General features: G+C 45.9%; 1 protein-coding gene across 1 annotated transcript in view; it reads right to left on the bottom strand.

Annotated features, from left to right (window-relative positions):
- Nucleotides 1-19,024, bottom strand: part of GPAM (glycerol-3-phosphate acyltransferase, mitochondrial) — a 242,489-nt gene that overhangs the window by 106,161 nt on the left and 117,304 nt on the right. Inside the window, exon 11 of the mRNA XM_069239392.1 lies at nt 4,454-4,567. Within this exon, the coding sequence (XP_069095493.1) occupies nt 4,454-4,567 (114 nt within the window). The remainder of the gene's footprint in view (nt 1-4,453; nt 4,568-19,024) is intronic.

The following is a 19,024-nucleotide window of genomic DNA, read 5'->3' as shown; positions in this document are numbered from 1 at the left end:
AGGCAAACCTCTCCCTTTGAAAATAGGTGTTACATGGCTTGGTAGGGGTAGCCTTCCCAAACCACTTGTATCCTTTGAAGGGCACGTTTGGTGCCCTCCTTGCATAAGCCAGTTTGCACCAGTCAAGGGAACCCCAGTCCCTGCTCTGGCACAAAACTGGACAATGGAAAGGGGAGTAACCACTTCCCTATCCATCACCACCCCAGAGAGGGTGCCCAGAGCTCCTCCAGGTGGCCACTTGATTCTGCTATCTTGAATCCAAGGTGGGCAGAGGCCCATGGGACCATCTAAGTGGCTAGGTCAGGCAGGTGACATCACAGCCCCCTCCTGATAGATTGGCACCCTGTTAGGTGACCAACCACCCTTTTAGGGCTATTTGGGGTCTCCCTCTTGGGTGGGTCCTCAGTTCGACATACAAGATTCCAGCAGGTCTCCTCTGCATCGTTTACTTTGACTTCTGGCTACTGGAACCGCATCTGGACTTCATATGAACCCACAATCTGCAGTTCCAGCAACGACTTCGGCCTGCAACATTGAGTAACCCGGACCTTTCAGCAACTGCAACATTTACTTGGCTGTGCATCCTCTAAGGATGGCGAGACTTCAGTATGCATTAGAAGCAAGAAGTAATCTCCTTTGGAGTGAAGGAGTCACTCCCCTGCATCCGCAGGCACCAAGTGCAACAATGACCGGCCGCATGGATCCTTTCTCCTGTAAAACTGCGTGGATCCTGCAACACAAGTTGTGACCTGAAGTGGTCCCCTGAGGCCCCTCTACCAGCTGTCCAACTTGGAAGGTGATGCATTTTTGCCTCTCCTTGCAGGACAGTATTCCTGTGCACCACAACTCTTGCAGCTACTAAGGTTTGTTGGCTCTCCTTCCAAGGGATCTTCAGGCTCTGTGTAATCCCAGCCTCTAGCACTCTTCCCTGCAAAGCAGTGTCTTCTGCCTGCTGCTCCAGCGACGTGGGACTCCTCTGCAGGTGTGCTGAGTTAGCCTCACTGAGACTCCTGTGGGGCCTCATCCTCTGCTTCTGACTCTCCTCTCTGCTGAGAGTCGCCTGAGACTACTCTCCTTGGGTTGAGTCCCCTTGGACCTTCCCTGGTCCCCAGAAGCTCTGCAACTCTTCGTCTGCAACTCTTGCCTTTGCCAAGGCTTGTTTGTGTTTTTTCCACATCACTGACTGCAACTCTTCTTACGAATTGGGACACCGACTGCATCACTTCTGGAACTCCTTTTCTGCTCCTGTGCTGCATAGCCGACTCATGGGTTTCATTGCCAACCTGGTCCTGCAACTCCAGAAGGGTGGGTAGCGGCTCAGGCCCCAACTGGACACTCCAACTGGAATTGGACTTGGTCCCCTTCATTTGCAGGTCCTCTTCTATCAGGATTCATCTTCTGTTTCTTACAGTCATACTCGAGTCTTGCACAGTCCTTTTACGTTTACCTATGGGGTTGGGAAAACCAGGTACTAACCTGATCTCTCCTAATCGTTGGAGGGCACTGGGGTACTTATCCTTTTGGGGTTCCCAGTTCCTTAAATTCCCCTCTACAGATTCCACATCGCTGGGTGGGGGGGGGGGACAGGGGGGATGGGGGCTGCTGTTTGCATTCCATTTACTTAGTATATGGTTTAGTTTCCCCCTAGGGTCTCCATTATTTACTTTTATTTCACTGTTTTCTATTGCTTTCATTGCCCATTCATGATTACTAATGTATATATACTAGTGTTAGTCACCTGCTAGTAGAGTTTTGCCTATACAGTATTTTAATATGTGGGTTACCATAATAAAGTAATTTTATTTTTGTAACTGTGCTGTTCTTTCACGTGCGTAAGTGCTGTGTGGCTGCAGTGGCATTGGTCAAGTTTTGCATGTCTCCTAAATAAGTCTTAGCTGCTCATCCACAGCTACCTCTAGAGAGCCTGGCTTCCTAGACACTGACTACACTTCACTAATAGAGGATATCTGGACCCCCATACGTGCTCACCACACCAGGCCAGCTTCCTACACCACACTGTAGGACCCGCATATGTCATTGTACATATGATACCAGCAGAGTGCAGAAGGCCAGGAGTCCCAACAGCCTCAGAGTCTCTCTCACCAAAATCCAGGATAGAGGCTGAAACACGGGTCTCATAGCTGGAATATCCTGGACTCACAGCTCAGTGAGGCCAACAGGGAGCATGGCAAACTGAAAATGCTCGTGGCCTACTGTAAACTGCAGGTAACACCTGTGTGCAGAAAGGACAGTAATGTCAAAATATGCATCATGCAAGTCTAACACTACCATTAGTCTCTAGGATCGAGAGTAGACCAGACCTGAACTCCTACTTGAGGAAGTAGTTGAGGGGCCGAAGGTCTAGGATAGTACAAAGGCCTCTGTCCTTTTTCCACACCAGAAAGCAGTGGGAATAACAACCAATATCTATTTCTTGTGTTGGCACCCTCTCTACGGCTCCCATGGCCAAGAGAGCTGTGACTGCAAAGCAGAGATGGGAGAGCTGATCCTCCATCAGCCTGTCGTAGGATGGTGGCCACGGAGGGGAGGGCGTAGCCCCTTAGAATAATCTGCAAAACCCACCTGTCTGATGTTATGTACTGCCAGTGGGGCATGTGACGACAAATCCTGCCACCAACTGGATGCCCATGATGGTATGTAGGCAGATTAGGAGGGTTTGGTGGCTGCGGCTGTCAGGGACGTGGTGGGCTGATTCGACTACTGGCTGTCCAACCCACGAGGTCTGTGGGTACTGCACCATCGACCATGCAGAGGCTGTGCAGCATGCATGGTAAGGAGACTAGGAGGGTACTGGTGCAGCTGGAAGCCCTTCAGTAGCCACAAAAGGTGGACTGGTGGGTGACAGGTGACATAGAAAGGACCTTCCCATAGTTCAGCTGTCATTAAAGTGCTCCAGTGCCGAATCTGCCTAGTCTCCAAAGGGATGGGAGTCAAAGGGCATGTCCATCAGAAATGATTGGACATCACTTGAAAAGCCAGTCATCCTCAACCAGGCGTGGCGCCTTAAGAACATGGATGATGAAACTGCTCTGCCCAGTGAGTTGGTTGTGTCAAGTCCACAAGGGATGGTGAAGTTTGCTGTATCTCTCCCATCAGCAACAGAGTGAGAGAGTAGGGCCCGGGTCTCTTCCAGGACCGTTGGTAGAATCTGCGCAGCAGTGCCCCACAGAGCATGGGAGTAGCAGCCCAAAAGGCATGCCTTGTCCATGGACTGCAATGCTACGCTGGCAGAAGAAAACATCTTCTTCCTCAAAGTGTCCAGCCTCTTGGGTTCTCTGTTTTAGGGTGCAGTAGAGACGGCACCAGGATTTATGGGGGTCATAGAGGCCTAGACCACCAAGCTCTCTGGGGTAGGGTGTTAGGTCTCCCACTGACAGGACAGTGGCGATGGGCAATGGTGCTATTCCCAGGAGCCACTGTGCTGGGTTTGGACCAGGTCACCCAGCAGGACGCCAGCGAGGGCTTTGTTAAACGGGAGTAGCAGTTCTGCCACCAAAGACAATTGAAGGGCAAAGATGGCAGCTGCCCTTTGTACCACCACTGCAAAAGACGCTCCCTCTTCCATAACCACGGTAGGGGAAGAAAGCATACCAGTACCTGGAGAAGTATCTAATCCACTGGCTTAACTCAGCTCCTCACACCAGTCCATTTTGGGATCTCCATAGGGCTGGTATTCTTCAGGATCCAGTGATACCTCCCATTTTTCCACAAATGCTAGCACATACGAATAGGCCTCAGGATCTGACCTGCAAGGCATGGCTCCGGACAGCGCTGGAAAAAGCACTGATCGACACTCCTTTGGGTCAGTATCAGAGTTGAGATCAGAATGGGGAGGTGCTGCCAGTGGCTGCCAGCTGAGTCAGTATTAGGACTGGCAACAGGGAAGGTCGCGATGGCACGACCGCCGCTGGTCCGGATCCAGGAAGGATCCTTGGGGCCTACTTGAGCAGCATATTGAACAGGTGAGGGAACCCGGATTACAAGTGGAGTAGTGATGTTTCATGTTAAATCGATGTGGTTGTTTTTTTTTTTTTTTTTAAAGAAGTTTAACAGACATTCTTTCTCAATTCATGAATATATGCCTTTTCTGATGGTATCAGCAGACTGACTTTCAGTTCGTTTTGCAACGGACAGAGCCCTCTATAGCAAACTGAATTGAAGCAGTCAACTTTAGCAACACAAAAGGATGATGAAGGGAGTGCTGAAACACTCACTTCCAGTCACAGATGTGGGTTAAATCCATTGTTCTTTTGCTCACCATGCCACCCCAGTTTGCACCAAGACATATGCAAATCAGCCTTGAGCCTGTCCACCATGGGAACAAGGCACTGTTTCTTTTTAATAGTATAGAACAATATGATATCTTAGAATTTATCTGTAGTTACTTGTGTCTTGTACCAGCAGACAAAATAGCAATTTACTATGGACTCACTCTTAAGGAAAACGGTTGTGCAAAGTCGACTCGTACACAGCCATAGTTCTTGCGCAGCATCCTGATGACCCCTCTTGCAACACTCCAAAGGCTTTCATTCTGCTTCGGTTTGCCCTTAAAAACAAGATGAACAAATGCAAGTCTGAGAATAATGGTACTGCTGAATCTTATATATATATATATGGTAAATGTCACTTACCAGTGTACATCTGTTTGTGGCATGGTCCGCTGCAGATTCACATGCTATGCATAGTCTGCCATCCAGTGTTGGGCTCGGAGTGTTACAAGTTGTTTTTCTTCAAAGAAGTGTTTTCGAGTCACGGGAACGAGTGACTCCTCCTCTTCGGCTCCATTGCGCATGGGCATCGGCTCCATGTTAGATTGTTTTCCAGCAGAGGGTAAGGTAGGAGTGATAGAGTATAAAGAAAAGAGATATCCATGCAAATGGAATATATATATATATATATATATATATATATATATATATATATATATACATATATACACACACATACATACATACATATACATACATACACACATACATATGTACAAATGAATGTTGAACTTAAACGGCTACAGGATCCCGGGGAAGTGGGTGGGTGCATGTGTATCTGCAGTGGAACATGCCATCATGAACAGATGTACACTGGATAAGTGACATTTTCCATTTAATGGCATGTGTAGCTGCAGATACACATGCTATGCATAGACTACAAAGCAGTTTTACCTTCCATAAAAGCAGTGGTTAGCCTGTAGGAGTTGAAGTTGTTTGAAATAGTGTTCTAAGTACAGCTTGACCTACTGTGGCTTGCTGTGTTGCCAACACATCTACACAGTAATGCTTGGTAAATGTATGCGGTGTTGACCAAGTGGCTGCTTTACAAATTTCGGCCATTGGTAAATTTCCTAAGAAAGCCATTGTAGCCCCTTTTTTCCATGTGGAATGTGCCTTAGGTGTAACTAAGGGCTGCCTTTTAGCTTTAAGGTAACATGTTTGGATGCATTTTACTATCCATCTTGCTAAACCTTGTTTTGAAATAGGGTTACAAGTATAAGGTTTTTGGAACGCCATAAATAACTGTTTGGTTTTCCTAAATGATTTTGTTTTATCTATGTAATATATTAAGGATCTTTTAATATCTAATGTATGCAGGGCTCTTTCTGATACAGAGTCTGGCTGTGGGAAGAAGACTGGTAGTTCCACTGTTTGATTGATATGAAACGGTGATATAACTTTTAAGAGAAATTTTTGATTTGTTCGAAGTACAACTTTATGTTTGTGTACTTGTATGAACGGTTCTTGAATAGTGAAAGCTTGGATTTCACCGACTCTTCTTAATAAAGTAATTGCAACTAGGAAGGCAACTTTCCATGTTAGGTATTGAATCTGGCATGAGTGCATAGGTTCAAATGGTGGACCCATAAGTCGTGTGAGCACTAGGTTTAGATTCCAAGAAGGCACTGGAGGCCTTCTAGGTGGAATGATGCATTTTAATCCTTCCATGAAGGCTTTGATAACAAGAACCCTAAATAAAGAGCTGTGTTGTAGATTTTGCAAGTACGCGGAGATTGCAGTGAGATGTATTTTTATGGATGAAAAAGCTAAGTTTGCTTTTTACAAATCAAGCAAATAACATACAATGTCTTGTATTGATGCTGAAAGAGGGGTCATTTGTTTAGATTGACAGTAATACACAAATATTTTCCATTTGTTTGCATAGCACTGCCTGGTAGTGGGTTTTCTTGCTTGTTTAATTACGTCCATACATTCAGTTGGTAGTTGTAGATACCCAAACTCTATGACTTCAGGAGCCAAATCACTAGATTGAGTATGTTGGGATTTGGATGCCTGATCATTCGTTTGTTTCGTGTTAACAGATCTGGTCTGTTTGGGAGTTTGATATGTTGTACTACTGACAGGTCTAATAGTGTTGTGTACCAGGGTTGACATGCCCAGGTTGGCACTATGAGTATGAGTTTGAGTTTGTTTTGACTTAGTTTGTTGACTAGAAATGGAATGAGCGGGAGAGGGTGAAAAGCGTAAGCAAGTATCCCTGGCCAATTCATCCATAGAGCATTGCCCCTGGATAGGGGATGTGGGTACCTGGATGCGAAGTTTTGGCATTTTGCGTTTTCGCTGGTGGCGAATAGATCTATTTCTGGTGTTCCCCAATAGTGAAATTATATCTGAAGCACCTGAGGATGAATCTTCCACTCGTGTGTTTGTTGATGATCTCAGCTGAGAACATCTGCTAGTTGGTTGTGTATCCCTGGAATGTAATGTACTGTGCTACCAGGTGAATCTTGATGTGTATTGCCCAATGTCAAATCTTTTGGGCTAGGAGGGAGAGCTGGGGATGAATGGGCCCCTCCTTGTTTGTTTAGGTAATATAATGTTGTCATGTTTGTTTTGATAAGGATGTTCTTGTGAGTGAACAGAGGCTGAAAAGCTTTGAGTGCTAGGAATACAGCTAGCAACTCTAGGTGATTTATGTGTAACTGTTTGTGTTTGGCGTCCCATTGTCCTTGAATGTTGTGACTGTTGAGGTGCACCCCCCAGCCAATCATTGATGCATCTGTTGTAAGTATGGTCTGAGGCATGGGGTCTTGAAATGGCCGCCTTTTGTTTAGATTTGTGGAATTCCACCACTGAAGTGATACACATGTTTGGCGGTCTATCAACACTAGATAGTGAAGTTGACCCTGTGCCTGTGACCATTGCTGTGCAAGGCACTGTTGTAAAGGCTGCATGTTTAGTCTTGCATGTGGGACAATGGTGATACAGGATGACATCATCCCCAACAGTTTCATGATGAATTTGACAGTGTGCTGTTGGGCTGGCTGTATTTGTGTCAATATATTGCAAAAAGCTTGTATTCTTTGTGGACTTGGGCTTGCAAGTGCTGTTTGCATATTTAGTGTGGCCCCTAAATACTGTTGAATTTGCACAGGTTGTAAAGGTATGATTTTTGGTAGTTTATGGAGAACCCTAGGTTGTTTAGGGTTTGTATTACATAATGCCTATGTTTTTGACACTGTGTATGACTGTTGGATTTTATTAGCCAATCGTCAAGATATGGGAAGACGTGAATGTGTTGCCTTCTTAGGTAGGCTGCAACTACCGCCAGGCATTTTGTGAATACTCTGGGATCTGTTGTTATTCCGAAGGGTAACACTTTGAACTGATAATGCTTTCCCTGAATTACAAACTTGAGATATTTTCTGTGCGCTGGATGGATGGGTATGTGAAAATATGCATCTTTGAGGTCTAATGTTGCCATGAAATCGTGCTGTTGAAGTAGTGGGACAACATCCTGTAGTGTTACCATGTGAAAGTGTTCTGACAGGATGTAAAGATTGAGGGTTCGGAGATCTAATATTGGCCTTAAGGTTCCGTCCTTTTTGGGAATGAGGAAATACAGTGAGTAAACTCCTGTTCCTAGTTGATTTTGTGGCACTGGCTCTATTGCTTGTTTGAGTAATAGAGATTGTTACTTCCTCTTGCAAGAGGGTGATATGTTGTGTGGAGAGGTTGTGTGGTTTTGGTGGAATATTTGGTGGCATTTGTTCCAATTCTATGCAATAGCCATTGCGGATGATTGAGAATACCCAGTTGTCTGTTGTGATGGGTAGCCAATTGGTGTGGAGCCTTTGCAGTCTTCCCCCCACAGGTGAGGTGTGAGTTGGGAAGGGATGGATTAAGTCACTGCTTTGGCTGTTGTGAGGCTTGCTTTGTTGACTGATATGTTCCCATGTCTTTGGGGTACTGGCCTCTAAGTGCCTGTGAACCAACCTCTTTGATATTGAGGCTGGTAGGCCGACTTTGTTTGTGAGGTGGATGCCTCAGGTGGTTGGGTTCTAAATCCACCTCTGTATTGGGGCTTACGAAAGGATCCTCTGTATTGCGTTGTATACAAAGCACCCATGGCTTTAGCTGTGTCTGAATCTTTTTTCAATAGCCGTGTCTACCTCAGGACCAAAAAGCAGTTTTTGGTTAAACAGCATATTGAGGACAGCCTGTTGAATTTCAGGCTTAAATCCTGAAGTTCTAAGCCATGCGTGTCTTCGTATAGTGACTGCAGTGTTGATTGTTTTAGCTGCTGTGTCTGTAGAGTCTAGGGTTGACCTGATTTAATTGTTTGTTATAGCCTGCCCTTTCTTAACTATTTGTTGCGCTCTTTTTTGTTGGTCTTTGGGGAGATGTTGGATTATATCCTTCATCTCATCCCAGTGGGCTCTATCATATCTAGCCAACAATGCCTGGGAGTTGGTTATCCTCCACTGGTTGGCTGCCTGAGATGCCACCCTTTTGCCCACAGCATCGAACTTTCTGCTCTTCTTGTCCAGTGGGGCTGCATCCCCTGATGACTGCGAGTTTGCTCTTTTCCTAACTGCGCTTACCACTACAGAGTCGAGAGGCAATTGTTGTGTGATAAAGGCAGGATCAGAGGGGGGTGGCTTATACTTTTTCTCCACTCTTGGAGTAATTATTCTGACTTTCACTGGTTCCTCGAATATTTGTTCTGCATGATTTAACATGCCTGGGAGCACGGGGAAGCGACTGATAGGTGGTATGTGCAGAGGAGAGGGTGTTAAAAAGGAAGTCATCCTCTAACGGCTCAGTGTGCATGGCGACATTGTGGTAGGATGCCGCCCTAGCTATTACCCGAGTATATCCTGTACTATCCTCTGGTGGTGATGGCTTAGAGGGATAGCATTCTGGGTTGTTATCTGGAATAGGATCTGATCATAAAGATCCCATGGATCCACATTGTCATGCTGTGAATCAAATGAATGTACAGGAGATTGCACAGGTGTGGGACTAGTAGGGGGAGAGATAAGCAAATGAGAAGAGTGAGGAGGAGAAAATTGAGGCCGCGGAGGTTTCTCTTTAGACTTTGGCACTTTAGGTGGTGGCTGATCAGTGTCCAAATGTATTGGAAGGCTAATTTCCTCTTAGGCTTTAGAGGAGGTACTGTTATAATTCTGCCAGTGTCCTCTGCCAGTGTCCTTATGGATGTGAATCCTGGCTTGCGTTTCATCTATAGCCTCCATTTGTGAATGTTCGTCAGTTATTTTATGGATTTCTTGGAGTGCTTGCGAAAGTCCATGTTCCTCCGTTAAATTGGCCTTTTCGGCTCCGAAGCTGTTTTTTTCAGTATCGAAAGGATGGGAGTGGATGTTGGCCCCAGCTCCGAAAACGATTTTCGAGGTTTCGACTCGAAGGATCGATGCTTGGTAGTCTCGGAGACAGAGCTTCGGCTCGAGTATGAAGGCTTAGGTGGCGTGGCCTTTTTCGGTGCAGAAGTTGTTGGTTAGTCACCGGAGGTCTTTTTGCGGGTCGAGCCATGGCCTTCCGGCAGTGGTGTTCCCAAGGCCTTATGTTCGGGCTTGGCTGGAGCAGGGGCAGGCATACTCACGTGCTGTCCTGCCGTGACCGGTCTGTCCTCCTCGGACTCCCATTCGGAGTCGGACCCTCGGATGGAGACTGCTGTGTGCCTGATTTCCTCCTCCTCGACGTCGAGGCTTTCGGTGCTCTTGGACGCCGTCTCGAATCTCCATGCTCTTCTGTCTCGGAGCGTTTTCTTAGAACGGAAGGATCTGCAGACCTCAATTCTCTTCTCGATGGTCTGGGGAGAGACAGATTACAGACGAGATGTTGGTCTGTGTAGGGAAATGTTGCGTGGCACTAAGGACAAAAGCAGAATGTGGTCCGGTCCATGAGGCTTCCACGCGGTCGGCCCGACCAGGCTTGAGTTGGGTGCAGGTGCCCCAAAGGGCGAGTAAAGATGTTTGACCCGACGGTACAGAAGTGTTGATGGAAGATTGTACCCGATTGAAACAGAATTAGAGAGTCTTAGAACTTTTCCGACTCGAACTATAGGAGCGAAAAGAAACACGTCCGAACCCGATGGCGGAAAGAAAACAATCTAACATGGAGTCGATACCCATGCGTAATGGAGCCGAAGAAGAGGAGTCACTCGACCTCGTGACTCGAAAAAACTTCTTAGAAGAAAAACAACTTGTAACACTCCGAGCCCAACACCAGATGGCAGACTATGCATAGCATGTTTATCTGCAGCTACACATTCCATTGAACATATATATACACACACATATATATGGAAAATGTCACTTACCCAGTGTACATCTCTTCGTGGCATGAGACGCTGCAGATTCACATGCTGTGCATTATCCTGCCATCTAGTGTTGGGATTGGAGTGTTACAAGTTGTTTTTCTTGGAAGAAGTCTTTTCGAGTCACAAGACCGAGTGACTCCTCCCTTTCGGCTCCTTTGCGCATGGGCGTCGACTCCATCTTAGATTGTTTTCCCCGCAGAGGGTGAGGTAGGAGTTCTGAATATACTAGAGGTGCCCATGCAATGGAGTAGTTATGTATGTACTTATTGTGTATTAAAAGAATACTTATTTACATATTTACAATTTTCATTCAACTAAAAACGGCTACAGGCTACCAGGGAGGTGGGAGGGCGCATGTGAATCTGCAGCGTCTCATGCCACGAACAGATGTACACTGGGTAAGTGACATTTTCCGTTTGTTGGCATGTGTAGCTGCAGATACACATGCTGTGCATAGACTACCAAGCAGTAATCTCCCCAAAAAGCGGTGGTTCAGCCTGTAGGAATTGAAGTGGTCTGAAAAAATGTTCTTAATACAGCCTGTCCTACTGTGGCTTGTTGCATTGCTAACACATCTACACAGTAATGCTTAGTAAATGTATGAGGCGTAGACCAGGTGGCTGCTTTACAAATTTCTGTCATAGGTCTATTCCCAAGAAAAGCCATTGTGGCGTCTTTTTTCCTAGTGGAATGTGCTCTTGGAGTCATAGGTAATTCTCTTTTTGCTTTAATATAGCAAGTTTGAATACATTTAACTATCCATCTGGCGATGCCTTGTTTGGATATAGGGTTACCTGCATGAGGTTTTTGGAAGGCTACAAATAATTGTTTTGTTTTTCAAAATTGTTTTGTTCTGTCAATGTAATACATTAGTGCTCTTTTTATGTCTAATGTATGCAAGGATCTTTCGGCTACTGAGTCTGGTTGCGGAAAGAAGACTGGGAGTTCCACAGTTTGGTTTAGATGGAATGGTGATATGACCTTTGGTAAGAATTTTGGATTTGTACGGAGAACCACTTTATGTTTATGTATTTGTAAAAAGGGTTCTTGAATAGTAAATGCTTGTATCTCACTTACTCTTCTAAGTGATGTGATAGCTATTAGAAAGGCTACTTTCCAAGTCAGATATTGCATTTCACAAGAATCATGGGTTCGAATGGTGGGCCCATGAGTCATGTTAATACAATGTTAAGGTTCCACAAAGGTACTGGTGGTGTCCTTGGGGGTATGATTCTTTTTAGTCCCTTCATAAATGCTTTAATGACTGGGATTCTAAAAAGTGATGTTGTATGTGTAATCTGCAGATAGGCAGATATTGCAGGGAGATGGATTTTAATGGAAGCGAATGCTAGATTGTAAGCTACTTAGTACACTTACAAAAGTATATAATGTCCTTTGTGGAGGCATGTAGTGGTTGAATCTAATTAGTGTGGCAGTAGCAAAAAATATTTTCCATTTGTTTGCGTAACAATGTCTAGTTGTAGGTTTTCTTGCTTGTTTAATGACCTCCATACACTCTTGTGTAAGATTTAAATGCCCGAATTCTAAGCCTTCAGGAACCAGATTGCTAGATTGAGCTATGCTGGATTCGGGTGTCTGATCTGTTGTTTGTGTTGTGTTAACAGATCTGGTACGTTTGGTAATTTGATGTGGGGTACTATTGATAAGTCCAACAGTGTTGTGTACCACGGTTGGCGAGCCCAGGTTGGTGCTATGAGTATTAGTTTGAGTTTGTTTTGACTTAGTTTGTTGACCAGATAAGGAATGAATGGAAGAGGGGGAAAAGCGTAAGCAAATATCCCTGACCAACTGATCCATAGTACATTGCCCTTGGATTGAAGTTGTGGGTACCTGGATGCGAAGTTTTGGCAATTTGCGTTTTCTTTTGTTGCGAATAGGTCTATGTTTGGTGTTCCCCAGTGGAGAAAGTGGAAGTGGATGAATTTCCCATTCGTGAGTTTGCTGGTGATCTCGACTGAGATTGTCGGCTAACTGATTCTGAATGCCTGGTATGTATTGTGCTATTAGGCGAATAGGATTGTGACTTGCCCAATGCCAAATCTTTTGTGCTAAGAGATACAGTTGTGACAAGTGTGTCCCCACCTTGTTTGTTAAGATAATACATTGTTGTCATGTTGTCGGTTTTGACAAGGATGTGTTTGTGGGCTACCAGTGGTTGAAATGCTTTTAATGCTAGAAACACCGCTAGCAGTTCCAAATGATTTATGTGAAGTTGTTTTTGTTGATTGTCCCATTGACCCTGTATGCTGTCATTGTTGGGGTGTGCTCCCCACCCCATCATGGAAGCATCTGTTGTGATAACAGCTTGAGGCACTGGGTCTTGGAATGGCCGCCTATAGGGTTCCACCACTGAAGCGAGGAGTGTGTTTGGCGGTCTATCAACACTAGATCTTGACGTTGACCCTGTGCTTGTGTCCATTGTTTTGCTAGGCACTGTTGTAAGGGCCACATGTGTAATCTTGCATTTGGGACAATGGCTATGCATGAAGACATCATGCCTAGAAGTTTCATTACAAATCTTGCTGGGTAGTGTTGGTTTGACTGTATGCTTGATCTTACATTTTGGAACGCTTGGACCCTTTGTGGACTTGGAGTGGCAATTGCCCTTTGTGTGTTGAGTGTTGCTCCCAAATATTGTTGTATTTGGGATGGTTTCAGATGGGATTTCTGGTAATTTATAGAGAACCCCAGTTTGTGTAGAGTTTCTATAACGTATTGCGTGTGGAGAAGACACCGTTGTTGAGTGTTTGTTTTTATTAGCCAGTCATCTAAATATGGGAATACGTGCATGTGCTGTCTCCTTATGTGAGTGGCTACTACTGCTAGGTATTTTGTGAATACCCTTGGGGCTGTTGTTATTCCGAACGGTAGCACTTTGAAATGATAGTGTATACCGTGCATTACAAACCTTAAGTATTTTCTGTGAGGAGGATGGATGGGTATGTGGAAATACGCATCCTTGAGATCCAATGTTGTCATGTATTCCTCCTTTTTTAATAAGGGAACCACGTCTTGAAGTGTTACCATGTGGAAGTGGTCTGATTTGATGAAGAGATTCAGTGTTCTGAGATCTAAGATAGGTCTTAACGTTTTGTCCTTTTTTGGAATTAGGAAATATAATGAGTAGACGCCTGTTCCTTTCTGATGATTGGGTACGAGCTCTATTGCTTGTTTTTGTAGTAGTGCTTGGACCTCTATTTGTAATAGGTCTAAGTGTTGTTGGGACAGATTGTGCGTTCTTGGTGGTACATCTGGCAGGAATTTTGTGAATTCTATGCAATAACCATGTTGTATAATTGATAGGACCCATGCGTCTGTGGTAATGTGTGTCCAGTTTTGATAATATGTGGTTAACCTCCCCGCCACTGGTGACAGGTGTTGGGGTTTTGTGACAATGAAGTCACTGTTTGGTCTGGCTTGGTTTGGTTGCTTGGAACTTTCCCCTTCCTCTTGGGAATTGTCCTCTATAGGAACCATGAAACCCTCCCCTCTGGTATTGTGCCTGATAGGTGGGTCTGGTTTGAGAGGTGGAAGGCTCTGATGTTTGTTGCCGAAAACCTCGTCTGAATTGTGGTTTCCTAAAGGTGCCTCTGACTTGTGGGGAACAGAGCGCGCCCATGGCTTTGGCCGTGTCCGTGTCTTTTTTTTAACTTCTCAATTGCTGTGTCAACTTACGGCCCAAACAACTGTTCTTGATTAAACAGCATGTTCAACACCGCTTGTTGAATCTCTGGATTGAATCCAGAACTTCTTAACCATGCATGCCTGCGAATGGTTACCGCTGGGTTGACCGTTCGTGCTGCCGTGTCTGCCGAGTCTAGTGCGGACCTTATCTGGTTGTTAAATATGGCCTGTCCTTCTTCCACTACCTGTTGGACACATTTCTGGTGTTTCTTGGGAAAATGCTGTATGATGTGTTGCATCTCGTCCCAGTGTGCCCTGTCGTAGCGAGCAAGTAGAGCTTGCGAATTTGCAATCCGCCATTGATTGGCTGCTTGTGCTGCCACTCGTTTGCCCGCTGCATCAAACTTTCTGCTTTCTTTGTCAGGCGGTGGAGCGTCTCCTGACGATTGAGAGTTTGCTCTCTTTCTTGCCGCTCCTACAACCACTGAGTCCGGTGTATGTTGTTGTGTTATGAAAACCAGATCTGTTGGGGGAGTTTTGTACTACTTCTCAACTCTAGGCATGATAGCTCGTCCCTTTACAGGCTCCTGGAAGACCTGTTTCGCGTGTTTGAGCATGCCCGGGAGCATTGGCAGACTCTGATAGGAAGCGTGGGTGGATGCCAAGGTGTTAAACAGGAAATCATCCTCCACTGGCTCTGTGTGCATTGCTACGTTGTGGAACGTAGCTGCCCTGGATAGTACCTGCGTATATGCAGTACTGTCTTCTGGAGGTGATGGCTTTGTTGGATAACAATCCGGACTGTTATCCGATACTGGTGCATCATATAAGTCCAATGCATCAGCATCATCCTGTGTCATCCCAGTATGTGTGGGTGACTGAATTGTAAGTGTTCCCACTGGTGACAGCGGGGAGACGGTTGTGGTGATACCCTTGGTGGTGGGGATTTGTCTCTAACCACCTTTACCTTAGGTTGCATTTCTGTCTCCTGAAATGCAAGTTTCCTTTTAGATTTGAGTGGAGGTAAGGTTTGTATTTTTCCAGTCTCTTTCTGGATATGTAACTTCCTTTGTGTATGGTCCGGTTCCTCCATACCTTATTCTTGCTCAAATCTATGTCTTTCCTTCAATTGGCTGGAAAGTCCCTGCTCTTCTGTATAAGAGCTTCTTTTCGGCTCCGAAGCCGATTTTTTCGGTACCGAGGTTTCAGGTATAGTCTTTTTCGTTTCGAAGATATTTTCCTCACTTTGAGTGAATCGAACTTTCGGTGTTGAGATTGTTTGGTGCCGGAATCTCGACCGGAGTCGGAAGTCTTCGGCAATTCTCTGGCCTTTTTCGGTGAGTTAAGCCATGGCCTGCTGGCGGTGGCGTCCCCATGGCCTTAAATGTCTTTGTGTGCGTTTTGGACAGGGCAGGTTTACTCACTGTTCGCTGCACCGTCGAGGTTCGGTCACTTTCAGATTCGGCCGAGGTGTCGAAGTCATTTGCAGTCTTCTTGCGCGTCAATCTCTCAAGGTCTTTTTCGATCGAAACGCGCGACAAGCCTCGCAAGTATCCTCCCTGTGTTCAGGTGATAAACACAGATTACAGACCCGGTGCTGGTCTGTATAAGGATACTTCGAATGACACTTAGGACAGAAGCAGAAGGGGGTCCGGTCCATAAGTCTGGGACGACGGGTGTGGTCGGGCCGACCAGGCCTCCGAGAAGAACGGAAGCCCCGAAGGGCCACCAGAGCGCTCTTGATGTTGGTGCTGATACACTAGCACTAACCCGGTACCGAACGTTAACAATACCGTCGAATTTTTGATAATTTAGCTAACTTTCCCGATTCGAAATACGGAGCGAAGAGGAACACGTCCGAACCCGATGGCGGAAAGAAAACAATCTAAGATGGAGTCGGCGCCCATGCGCAATGGAGCCTAAAGGGAGGAGTCACTCGGTCTCAGGACTCAAAAAGACTTCTTCGAAGAAAAACAACTTGTAACACTCAGAGCCCAACACTAGATGGCAGGATAATGCACAGAATGCCAATCTGCAGCTACACATGCCATCGAACACATATACATATATATATATGCACACATATATACATACACACACACACACACACACAGAGATATATATGCATTTATATAAACATTTATCTGCAATAGACATCTAGCTGCAGATTCCATATCTTAGAATTCTTCTCCAGGTGCCATACTGGATCCAGAAAGTTTTTTTTAAGAGGTCGTCGTGCAACTCCGTAGCGACGTTGTCCACCAAATGTAACGTCGACAGAGTCCATATAATCCACTCCCTAATGTGCTTCAGTTCCTTCTTTTCCAGGCTACAACGTGGATCCCGAGTTTCTCAGGCTAAGTTGGCTTATCTTGACAAAACGTTTGTCGAGGGAACAGTGTCCACTTGTTTCTTCGTGTCACAGGTTTAAACCTTTTGGGCCCTGTGGCAGGTAGATATGGGCCACAAAAACCCTATATGGTTTGTATGTGGTGTATAGAAGAACACTGCAGCTCCAAGGATTGCCTCTGCTGTCATCTCCTTTGGCCGAAGACATTGCGGGAAGACATATGAAGATTTTCGCTGCACGTTTGGCATTTTCTGTTTCGCTCCAGGTCCAGGGAGCAGCCCAAGTTTGTTTCACGAGCCGTTCCCGCAATCATACGTTCCCCTCCAGGTTAAAGGAGCACACTGCTAAACACAAGCAGTCTAAGTCACAGCACCCACCTTTGTCAAGTAAGTCTGGCGTTTCCGATGCCCTCTCCCAATCCTAGGCTGTGGAGTTGGCACATGAGTCCAACCCACGCCTCAATGCTTTCCCTGGAGCAGGGGCAAGTCTGATCCAGATGCAGGATTATCACACTTCCCTACATGCCATTTTCGGGCCCCAACCTCCCTCTGGTGCGCTTCCTAGCCCTAAGAAGGTGGGAGGTGTCCTATCTGAATCCACACCAGCAGGTTCTCCCTCTGTGTCAGTTAGGTCCTCTGGATCCATCCTTGGACCCCTACCGGTTTAGGTGCACAGGCCTTCAGGTACCCACCTCCGACACTTGAGTTGGATCAGTCAACGTCAGCATCGCCAGTCGGCGCTGAACTTATTGCTCTATCGATGCAGAGACAACCCTGACCAAACACCGGATGGCATCTGGTGCAGTGTCAATGATGCCGCCCAGTTCGGATACACTTTCTCCTCCATCTCATGAATCCCCTGCTGTTTTCCTTCAGGGAAACAGGCTTTTGGAGGTGAAGAAGAGGAACTGGGATTTAACAATCCTGCAGACAAGCCTGTCCAGCCTCCTCTGCAAGATAGTTGGCTGACAGACTTGTGTGAGACTTGTGGCCTTGAGTCCTCACTGGCTTCAGACCTCCTTTCCCCTCTCAGCCTTAAGACAGAGGTGAGGTCTTCCTTCGGTGAGGTATTGAAGAGGGCAGGTGCAGTCCTAGAATTGCAGCTCCCCTCTGTAGAGATGACCACTGACCCTTTGGTAACAGTGCTTCAACAGGGCCAATCAGGATGAGAGCCTGTGTTTCTATATAGTGAGGGACTATGTGATCTTTTAGGGATCGGGGCTAAGCCCACCACAAGGGGCCCTGTGGACCAATCCATAGCCCATAGATACTGGCCTGCCCCGGGGACATGGTTACGGCACCAGACTGCAAGAAGTTTTGTGGTGCAGGCTGCTACAGCCTCTTCTAACCTCAGCGCCCTCCCAAAAGTTCCTCCTGAAAGGGGGTCCAGATGGCTGAAAAATGTGGCTGAAATATTTTATCTTCAATCAGCTCGGCCCTGCATTCGATAAATACCTCTTATATTATGGGCCTTCTTTCCCATCCACTGTGTGATTCAGTGGCGCGCTTGCTACCTTCGCTTCAAGAGAAGACTTGTAGAGTACTCGCCCAGACACTACAGGACGGGTGAGAGGCAGCTCAGTTTGTCATAAGGTGTGGTATGGAAACTACAGACTCGGTTGGCCAAGCCATGGCCCACTCTGTGGCTGTGTGCAGTCATGCCTGGCAGATCCACTTTGGTAGATATGCCTTTCAAGTACGCCCGCCTGTTCTGCACTAATGCCGGTTCTGTGTTACAACGCTTCAGGGACAGTCGGGGTGGAACAGATTGGTAAATATGCCTATTCTATTACATTACTGGTGGACCCATTGTAATGTGGAGTTCTATACATCCAACTGAGCCAAGTTTCAGCTCCCTAATTTCATTCAGTCTGAAACATTCCACCTTCTGGTGGTACCTGGTACGGTGTTCCTGGCTCTGCAGGTATTTTTATTTTTCTCTATTACTGACAGCTATTGTTTTATGCTGTCTGTGAGATGTATTTTTTGTGATCCTAAGTGGGTTTAGCCCTGTTGACACAGGGTTTTCTTTTTCTCTAAATGCATGCTTCATGCTCAAGAGATGGTATGTAGCCTGCTCTGTGTAGTACATTTTTTGTATGCCTTGTAGGCATTACTATATATCTCATATTGTTCTTCCTAGCCCTTATAGGGAACTTGTCTTTTGTCTTCCTGGGAATGTTTGTCCAGGGCCTTTCAAGTGCACAATTTTCTTTTTATAGCAATGGCAAGGTATTGTGCCTCTGGTGGGGCAGCCTTTCCAGGACAAGGATTCGAATCCTGCCTAGGGTGAAAGAGCCACTTGTGGTGGCAAACAGCTACCATTTTGATTGTATGGTTTCTCTTTGCTATTAATATTGGAACAATATTTATGCTTCTCTTTCTATTATTGATCTTCTCATGCGAGACTCTTCCTTCCCAATGTGGAATACTG

The sequence above is a fragment of the Pleurodeles waltl genome, chromosome 6 (assembly GCF_031143425.1).
Source record: "Pleurodeles waltl isolate 20211129_DDA chromosome 6, aPleWal1.hap1.20221129, whole genome shotgun sequence".
Lineage (NCBI taxonomy): Eukaryota > Metazoa > Chordata > Amphibia > Caudata > Salamandridae > Pleurodeles > Pleurodeles waltl.
This window is presented reverse-complemented; position numbering and strand designations above follow the sequence as displayed.